Source organism: Labrus mixtus, chromosome 3, assembly GCF_963584025.1.
Source record: "Labrus mixtus chromosome 3, fLabMix1.1, whole genome shotgun sequence".
In the NCBI taxonomy this organism is placed as follows: Eukaryota; Metazoa; Chordata; class Actinopteri; order Labriformes; family Labridae; genus Labrus; species Labrus mixtus.
Genome location: NC_083614.1, coordinates 34,752,709 through 34,762,799, shown reverse-complemented (window position 1 = coordinate 34,762,799; position 10,091 = coordinate 34,752,709). Strand labels below are relative to the sequence as shown.

The following is a 10,091-nucleotide window of genomic DNA, read 5'->3' as shown; positions in this document are numbered from 1 at the left end:
GTAGAGACAGAGTGAAAGAGTGATCGTGTCTCTGTCAGAGATCGCTGAGAGTCAAACACTCTGAGCTGAGTTCTTTAAGTTCTGATGTTTGTTCAAAGTCAAAGTTTAAAGCAACAAAAAGAAAAAGGCTTCACTGAAATGAAAAGAGCGCTCTGCTGTAACATCATTCAGAAACTAGTCCCGCCTCTGACAGGACAAATCAGCCAATCAAAGTTGAGCTCCGCCCCTGTTTGTCTGACATGGTGTCCTCACAGCACGTGAGTGCGTCGCTCTGCATCCATTAAATATCTACTTCTCCCACTTATTACCAGTATGACAGCTAACGCTTTTATTTTGAAGGTGTAGTGATTTGTATTGACGTGACCCTGACGGCCTCTTAGGTCAAATGTCAACCTTCAACATGTTTTTGTGTATTATTGATGCACCGCCATCTTTGCTAAACAAGCGAGGAAAGCAACAGATACTCTAGAAGATCTTCCTGTGGACTCTCAGATATCCCTCCTTCCTCGTCAGAACCAGAACCAGGACTCTGATGACCTGAGACTCACCTGATGATCCAATGTACAGAATAAACTCTACGGCTCCTAATCTTCTTCTGTGGTGTTTGTTGTGAACATAGACACACACACAGACACACACACAGACACACACACACACAGACACACACACAGACACACAGACACACACACACACACACACACGCACACGCACACGCACACACACACACACACTGACCTCTCAGACGGTTCTGGATTAAAAAGAGTCCAAACTAAACGCTCTCAGCAGACATGATTTCTCTTCTTCAAGTTCACTTCATAGAACACCCCCCCCCCACACACACACACACACACAAACCACTAACAAACACACACTAACCCACTCCCCTCTGAGGGTAACGATGGCGAGCCGCCACATTCCTCACCGCCTGGGAAACAACCAATCACATCACAGGAAGTCAAAGAGGAAGAAGCTGGCTAATACTTTCCTGTCACACACACAGACACACACACAGACACACACACAGACACACACATAGACACACACACACTGTCAGTGAGTTTAAACCATAATTACAGTTCTGCAGAGTTTTAAAGGAAAACACGAGCGGATTCAAACAGATAAAGACATTTTCACACACACACCTTCAGGACCGGCTGCAGGTATTCGTTCAACAAATGGATTCCTTCTCTGTGCATGTACACTGAGACAGGGACAATGTTCCAAATGACCTAATCCAGCTTTAACCATAGCTAACAGTGTCAACGTACTGAGTTCAGTATAAACAGAGAGCAGAGAAGAACACAGACAGGATAATGAAGCACTTGCAATACCTGCAACAAGATCTCACCAGCTGTTAACATCATCAACCAGAACACTTTTACCTGCTGTGTTCAAATAGAGCTACAAAGAGTTCAAACAGAGCTACAAAGAGTTCTAACAGAGCTACAAAGAGTTCTAACAGAGCTACAAAGAGTTCTTACAGAGCTACAAAGAGTTCTAATAGTGCTACAAAGAGTTTTTACAGAGCTACAATGAGTTCTGGCAGTGCTACAAAGAGTTCTTACAGAGCTACAAAGAGTTCTTACAGAGCTACAAAGAGTTCTAATAGTGCTACAAAGAGTTCTAACAGAGCTACTAAGAGTTCTAACAGCTACACAGAGTTCTGAGAGAGCTAAAAAGAGTTCAGAGAGAGCTACAAAGAGTTCTTACAGAGCTACAAAGAGTTCTTACAGGGCTACAGAAGAGTTCTAAGAGAGCTACAAAGAGTTCTAAGAGAGCTACAAAGAGTTCTAACAGAGCTACAGAAGATTTCTAAGAGAGCTACAAAGAGTTCTTACAGAGCTACAGAGAGTTCTAATAGAGCTACAGAAGAGTTCTTACAGAGCTACAAAGAGTTCTAACAGAGCTACAGAGTTCTAACAGAGCTACAGAGAGTTCTAACCGAGCTACAGAGAGTTCTAACAGCTACAGAAGAGTTCTTACAGAGCTACAAAGAGTTCTAACAGCTACAGAGTTCTAACAGAGCTACAGAGAGTTCTAACAGAGCTACAGAGAGTTCTTACGGAGCTACAGAGAGTTCTAACAGAGCTACAGAGAGTTCTAAGAGAGCTACAAAGAGTTCTAACAGAGCTACAAAGAGTTCTAACAGAGCTACAGAGTTCTAACAAAGCTTCAAAGAGTTCTTACATAGCTACAGAGAGTTCTAACAGAGCTACAGAGTTCTAACAGAGCTACAAAGAGTTCTTACAGAGCTACAGAGAGTTCTAACAGAGCTACAAAGAGTTCAAACAGAGCTACAGAGTTCTAACAGAGCTACAGAAGAGTTCTTGCAGAGCTACAAAGTGTTCTTACAGAGCTACGGAGAGTTCTAACAGAGCTACAAAGAGTTCTTACAGAGCTACAGAGAGTTCTAACAGAGCTACAGAGAGTTCTTACAGAGCTACAGAGAGTTCTAACAGCTACAGAGAGTTCTAACAGAGCTACAAAGAGTTATAACAGAGTTACAAAGAGTTCAAACAGAGCTACAGAGAGTTCTAACAGCTACAGAAGAGTTCTAAGAGAGGTACAGAGAGTTCTAACAGAGCTACAAAGAGTTCTCACAGAGCTACAAAGAGTTCTTACAGAGCTACAGAAGAGTTCTAAGAGAGCTACAAAGTTCTAACAGAGCTACAAAGAGTTCTAAGAGAGCTACAAAGAGTTCTAACAGAGCTACAAAGAGTTCTAAGAGAGCTACAAAGAGTTCTTACAGAGCTACAAAGAGTTCTTACAGAGCTACAAAGAGTTCTAACAGAGCTATAGAGAGTTCTAAGAGAGCTACAAAGAGTTCTAACAGAGCTACAGAGAGTTCTAACAGAGCTACAGAGAGTTCTAAGAGAGCTACAAAGAGTTCTAACAGAGCTACAAAGAGTTCTAACAGAGCTACAGAGTTCTAACAAAGCTTCAAAGAGTTCTTACATAGCTACAGAGAGTTCTAACAGAGCTACAGAGAGTTCTAACAGAGCTACAAAGAGTTCTTACAGAGCTACAGAGAGTTCTAACAGAGCTACAAAGAGTTCAAACAGAGCTACAAAGAGTTCTAACAGAGCTACAAAGAGTTCTAACAGAGCTACAAAGAGATCTAACAGAGCTACAAAGAGTTCTAACAGAGCTCTTACAGTTTTCTAACATAGTTTTTACTGGCTTTTTAAAAAGTTATGATAGACTTTTAAAAGTCTCATTTAGTGGGAAACACACTTTTGAGTCCTGAAAGAGTTTTAGCAATCTTTAAGCATGGTCTACCAGAGCTAGAGCTCATTAACATATCTGACAGAGTTCTGGTAAAATCTGGATAAGGGCATAAACAAACACAAAAATAGGATACTTTTAAAACCCTGATCAAAACTGTGATACCCAAGTCCATGTAAACATACTTATAGTTGAAATAGTCTAAGAGAATCCATGAGAGTCCATGAGAGAGTTCTAATAGAGTTCATACAGTTCTTACACTGGACTCTAACAGAGCCCCAACACTGAACTCAGAGTTCAAACAATTTACAATATTCCTACAGAGTTCAGACGGTCTCCCATGGTTCTCAATGACTACTGAGGCTTGACAGAGATCTACCATGGTTCTGACATAGTTCTGGTTTTAACAGTTCTCGCATGTTTCTTGTAGTGTGTCTGTGGATGATCTACTCTTCAGTTCTTGAGTTTCAGTTTGTTCTGCTGCTCGGTTCCCCCTGTTTCCCTCCAGCAGTCGCTATGGTGACGCTCAGCTATGCAGAGTCTGAATACAGTCAGCGGCTCAGAGGAAAGAGGCCTTTGTTACCCACAACCCCTTTCACCTCCTCCTTCTCCCCCAATCAGCCCCCTCTTCAGCTTCTCCTCATCTCAGCTCCATTTTAGACTCTGAGCAGCAGAGACAATCGCTCACATGGCCAACATGTCCCACTACGGTCCCAGTATGATCCCAGGACTATCCCAGTAAGGTTTCAGCTTCCACCTCCCAGCTTAGTTTCTGTACACACAACCAGTTTACACTTTCACTGGATATTACTGGGAATATATTAGAGTCATACTGGCATCATGGTGGAAACAGAGCAAACTGTATATTTACTGGTAACACTGGAATAATTGAGGTGGTGTAATGGGAATTCACTTGGACCAAAATGGGAAACCACTGGAATAATAACTGGACCATAACTGGTTTTACATTTGGAGAATACTGAGAGTGTAATTACATTTATTGTATATACACTGGTGATATATTCTATTATGTATTTGAACCATAGTGGGAACACTGGGAAAGTACTGGATATCTGCAAATCTATTTGGGAAACAGAATGTGTCCATGAGAAAATATAGGAATCAGAAAAGGTCAAAATGCTCCAGCAATACTTGTAGTAAGAAGATCAACTTTATTAACAATTTAGACTATTTTTTTTATTTATTAAAAATATAGGAATCATACTGGGAAAACTGGTGAAATGTAACTTAAAATACAGTTTACTGAAGATATGACTTGGAAAAGTATTTGCTGTTGTCTCACTATCCCACTCAAGCCAAGGTATATATTCCCAGTATACAGCAAATATATTTCAAATACATTATCAGTCTGATCCTGGTAGTGTTATCTCACTGGATTTTCAGTTATTTCTCTTTTTAAACCAGTGTTCCCAGTATGAGTCTGCAGTTTCCAAGTCCTTGTTGCGACTTCAGGGGGCGTTCCTGATCAGGTATAAGAGCATCTTTGAAGGCTTTTAAAGAAAGTTGAAAAATTGTCATGTCAGCACTTTTGTGTTGTACTATCTCGAACGTTCCAGTGTTTCCATAACCTCCTATATTTATCCACATCCCTGTAGTACCAGTTGAATTCCAGTTTATTCGCAGTACAGTCATCATGGAGAATATAAATACTTCATATTTCCAGTTAGTTTACCCTCAGTTTGTTCCCAGTGTTCCCAGTATGTTTTATAGACCTGTCAGTGTACTTCAGGTCACCTAGTCCCCCAGCTGTAGTTAACCAACTGGTCCAGTTTGACCAGTTTGACCTGAGGGAACAATGGACGCTGATTGGACAGGAAGTGAGGTCACAGCCCAGACATCGCACAGAGCTGATCTCATAATGCACCTCTATGAGCCACAGCTTCTGTTCATAAAGATATAAACAACATCAGACACAGTGCCATGAGGGGTTTGTGATGTCATCACTTCCTGTTGTGATGTAACAGCTGCTGTAACTTAATTCCTGTCCAATCAGCTGACAGGAAAAGGAACGGTCACAGAAATGTTTTCTAATGAGCATCGGTTATTATTTTGACCTGGAACTCACCCTGCAGCGCTGTTCCCAACGGGTCAACCATCAGAACTGAAAAAAAGACGCCAGCCCTCAAGTGCCAAAAACTGCAGTTCCTCCAGTGTCCACTAGAGTCTGTCTCCTGCAGTGAGTCAGTCCCCATAGAGCTCCATGTTAAAATGTCTAACTTTACAGCTGCAGTTCCTCCAGTGTCCACTAGAGTCTGTCTCCTGCAGTGAGTCAGTCCTCATAGAGCTCCATGTTAAAATGTCCAACTTTACAGCTGCAGTTCCTCCAGTGTCCACTAGAGTCTGTCTCCTGCAGTGAGTCAGTCCTCATAGAGCCCCATGTTAAAATGTCCAACTTTACAGCTGCAGTTCCTCCAGTGTCCACTAGAGTCTGTCTCCTGCAGTGAGTCAGTCCCCATAGAGTCCCATGTTAAAATGTCTAACTTTACAGCTGCAGTTCCTCCAGTGTCCACTAGAGTCTGTCTCCTGCAGTAAGTCAGTCCCCATAGAGCTCTATGTTAAAATGTCTAACTTTACAGCTGCAGTTCCTCCAGTGTCCACTAGAGTCTGTCTCCTGCAGTGAGTCAGTCCCCATAGAGCCCCATGTTAAAATGTCTAACTTTACAGCTGCAGTTCCTCCAGTGTCCACTAGAGTCTGTCTCCTGCAGTGAGTCAGTCCCCATAGAGCCCCATGTTAAAATGTCTAACTTTACAGCTGCAGTTCCTCCAGTGTCCACTAGAGTCTGTCTCCTGCAGTGAGTCAGTCCTCATAGAGCTCCATGTTAAATATGTCTCTGTGAGCAGACCATCCAACAAGTCTCCACTTTTTACAACCAGTCACATTAGAACTTTATTTTATTTACATGTTAGCAACAATTAGCAGCTAATCTGAATCTGTGCGAACCAAACCTGGACTCAGTGTCGTGGAGGTGTAATGGGGAGACGAGGTGACCCCCACCCTGTAGCGTCTTCAGAGGCGTTACAGTGGAGAGACGGGACCAGCTGATCCAGCAGGGGAGAACAGCGCTGTGTGTGTGTGTGTGTGTGCATGTCTGACTGTGTGTGTATGTGGCAGAAACACAATTTGACCTCACAGACCGGGACGCCGATATTACGCTGTCCCAGAAAAAAAAAGCCTTTTTGTAATGCTCTTTGATAACTTGGCCAGAAGTGACCATCTTTGGAGAGGAGGGAGACCACACCCTCTAATCCCTCATGGTCACTCCTGACTCCAGAGAAGCAACATGCTGACCATCATCCGTCCAGCTCTTCTTCTTCTTTGGTTTTAATTGTAGCATCCACCTGCAGTCATAGGGGGCAGGAGGAGGAGGGGCTCCATCTGAGGCCCCCCACAACCCCCACTGATAGGGGTCAGAGGTCAGTGACTCAGAGCTGGAGTCAATATGGGGGGGGGGCATTGTGTGTGTGTGTGTGTGTGTGTGTGTGTGTGTGTGTGTGTGTGTGTGTGTGTGTGTGTGTGTGTGTGTAGGGGGTTCAGCTGTTTATTTCCCACACGGGAACAATAGAGTTAATATAATATATATATATTTGTTCTTTCTAATCGTAGACTCCTTTCATCATGATTATTTTTCTAAAAGTATCTGTTCATACTTTCATTCACTCCTCTTTATGATTATTTTATTGTTGTTGTGAAATCTTTCTGCTCCTGCTGTATCTAAGTTTTTATGTTTTTATGTTTTATTTAGTTTGTGTTTTTGAAAAGGAGAAGAGAGTTAACACAAAGAAAATAAACTAAAACATTATCGATCTGAAGAGCGAAAAAACAAAGAGGAGAGGAGGAGGAGGAGGGCAGCGCCTTCATCATCATCATCATCATCATCAGTGTGCGTGTGTGTGTGTGTGTGTGTGCGTGTGTGTGTGTGTGTGTGTGTGTGTGTGTGTGTGTGTGTGTGTGTGTGTGTGTGTGTGCTCCGTCGCGCTCCTCTCTGTCGGGCTGCTGCTGTGTCTCGCTCCGGACTCTGACTGAAGGTAAAAACTCTTTCTTTCTTATTTTCATCTTTTGTGACCTGAGGTTTGGAGTGAGGGTCTGCAGAGACTCTGAGGGTCTCTAACTCTGAATCAAACAAAGTTTAAATGTTGGACTGATGGAGGAGGGGGACGACGCGGAGCCGAGCTCAGCCGGACCCGGGTCACTGTAACGGAATCAATCCGGTTTTTAACGGAGATGAAAAAAACACACGTCACAGTCACTTTAACGTTTTTAAACTTTTAAACACTGACGTGACGTCACTTTGGAGAAAATATCGAGTGATCGGCCAATAAAATAATCGACTAAATCAAAGATGGACAAACTGACTCAGCAGCCGGAGGGCAGAAGGGTCCCGACTGTCTTCATTATGTTTCTTATCGGAGATTTAAAGGAACATTGCCTCTTTTTAAAACGTGTTTAAAGTGTTTTAAAGTCGCTCCTCTGCGTATTCTCCTCCGTCTGTCCTCATCACTCTGCACATGTGAGACCTGATTTCACATCAGACGTGTTTAAAGTTTGTTCATTGGGCGGCAGTAGCTCAGTCTGTAGGGACTTGGGTTGGGAACCGGAGGGTCGCTGGATCAAGTCCCGGTGCGGACCAAATATGTAAGTTGGTCTGGTAGCTGGAGAGGTGCCTGAGCACTGCCGAGGTGCCCTTGAGCAAGGCACCAAACCCCCTCCCCACCATCAGCTCAGGAGCGCCTGCTGTGGGCAGCTCCATCACTCTGACATCTCTCCATTAGTGCATGTTCATAAGATCCTGTTTCAGCCTGTGTGTGTGTGTGTGTGTGTGTGTGTGTGTTCATGTGTGTATACTTCAGCCTGTGTGTGTGTGTGTGTGTGTGTGTGTGTGTTCATGTGTGTATACTTCAGCCTGTGTGTGTGTGTGTTCATGTGTATATACTTCAGCCTGTGTGTGTGTTCATGTGTGTATACTTCAGCCTGTGTGTGTGTGTTCATGTGTATATACTTCAGCCTGTGTGTGTGTGTTCATGTGTATATACTTCAGCCTGTGTGTGTGTGTTCATGTGTGTATACTTCAGTGTGTGTGTGTGTGTGTGTTCATGTGTATATACTTCAGCCTGTGTGTGTGTGTTCATGTGTGTATACTTCAGCCTGTGTGTGTGTGTTCATGTGTATATACTTCAACCTATGTGTGTGTTCATGTGTGTATACTTCAGCCTGTGTGTGTGTTCATGTGTGTATACTTCAGCCTGTGTGTGTGTTCATGTGTGTATACTTCAGCCTGTGTGTGTGTTCATGTGTGTATACTTCAGCCTATGTGTGTGTTCATGTGTGTATACTTCAGCCTGTGTGTGTGTTCATGTGTATATACTTCAGCCTGTGTGTGTGTTCATGTGTGTATACTTCAGCCTGTGTGTGTGTGTGTGTTCATGTGTGTATACTTCAGCCTGTGTGTGTGTGTGTTCATGTGTGTATACTTCAGCCTGTGTGTGTGTGTGTTCATGTGTGTATACTTCAGCCTGTGTGTGTGTTCATGTGTGTATACTTCAGCCTGTGTGTGTGTGTGTTCATGTGTGTATACTTCAGCCTGTGTGTGTGTGTGTGTTCATGTGTGTATACTTCAGCCTGTGTGTGTGTTCATGTGTGTATACTTCAGCCTGTGTGTGTGTTCATGTGTGTATACTTCAGCCTGTGTGTGTGTTCATGTGTGTATACTTCAGCCTGTGTGTGTGTGTTCATGTGTGTATACTTCAGCCTGTGTGTGTGTTCATGTGTATATACTTCAGCCTGTGTGTGTGTGTTCATGTGTATATACTTCAGCCTGTGTGTGTGTGTGTGTGTTCATGTGTGTATACTTCAGCCTGTGTGTGTGTTCATGACTACAGAGTGTAAAAACTGAAGTTTCTCCTTGCAGGGATCAATAAAAGTAAATCTTAATGTTGATCTGTGGTCACAGGCAGGAGGTCAGAGGTCACTTATCACAGCTGCAGGTAGAGATGTGTAAGGAGGGACCTAGATAAAGTTTGACTGTTAGAGTTCAGTCTGCTTCACCTCTGATCATCATACCAGCTGATTAGAACTCAGGATATATTTTATATAACGTCTGTGAGATTGTGAGGAGTTTAAAGTTTGTGCGTGGAGCTGATCTAAGTGTTTTGTGTGTTTCCTGTTCTCCGTGTGTGACTGTAGTCTGTCTCTCTGCAGGACCATGCCCCCCCCCCCTCCCGCTCCTCGCCCCTCTCTCCTCCTCTTCAGGGTTACGGCCTGACATGAAGGACTGAATCTGAGGACGCAGTGCCCCCTGCTGGTCTCGTGCTGCCGCTGCAGGCCATGGCTGACTCCAGCTCCTCCGACCTGATCGCCAAACACTACAACTACACAGGGAAGTTCCGTAAGACGGCGTCGGACTCGGGTCTGAAGGCCGACTCCGTGGTCTTCATCATCGTGTGCTGCTTCATCATCCTGGAGAACATCCTGGTCCTCACCACCATCTGGAGGACCAAGAAGTTCCACAAACCCATGTACTACTTCATCGGGAACCTGGCGCTGTCCGACCTGCTGGCGGGCGGCGTCTACACCGCCAACATCCTGCTGTCGGGCGCCAACACGTACAAGCTGACACCCACGCAGTGGTTCTTCAGGGAGGGCAGCATGTTCGTGGCATTGGCGGCGTCCGTCTTCAGTTTACTGGCCATCGCCATCGAGCGCCACCTGACCATGTTGAAGATGAAGCTGCACAACAACGGGAACACGTTCCGCGTCTTCCTGCTCATCAGCACGGTGTGGATGATCGCTGCAGTGCTGGGCGGTCTGCCCGTCATGGGCTGGAACTGCATCGAGAGCATGACGGCGT

The 10,091-nt window shown here is 44.2% G+C and overlaps 1 protein-coding gene across 36 annotated transcripts in view; it reads left to right on the top strand.

The window, feature by feature from the left end:
- The first annotated feature begins 7,133 nt into the window (after window positions 1-7,133).
- The window catches only part of s1pr1 (sphingosine-1-phosphate receptor 1), a 5,016-nt gene continuing 2,058 nt past the window's right edge, over window positions 7,134-10,091 (top strand). For all 36 annotated transcript variants that reach the window (XM_061034744.1, XM_061034736.1, XM_061034713.1 and 33 more), the window contains exons 1-2: window positions 7,134-7,272; window positions 9,443-10,091. The exon at window positions 9,443-10,091 is cut by the window's right edge. In XM_061034744.1, coding sequence (XP_060890727.1) covers window positions 9,569-10,091 — 523 coding nt within the window. In that variant the 5' untranslated portion in view covers window positions 7,134-7,272; window positions 9,443-9,568. The remainder of the gene's footprint in view (window positions 7,273-9,442) is intronic.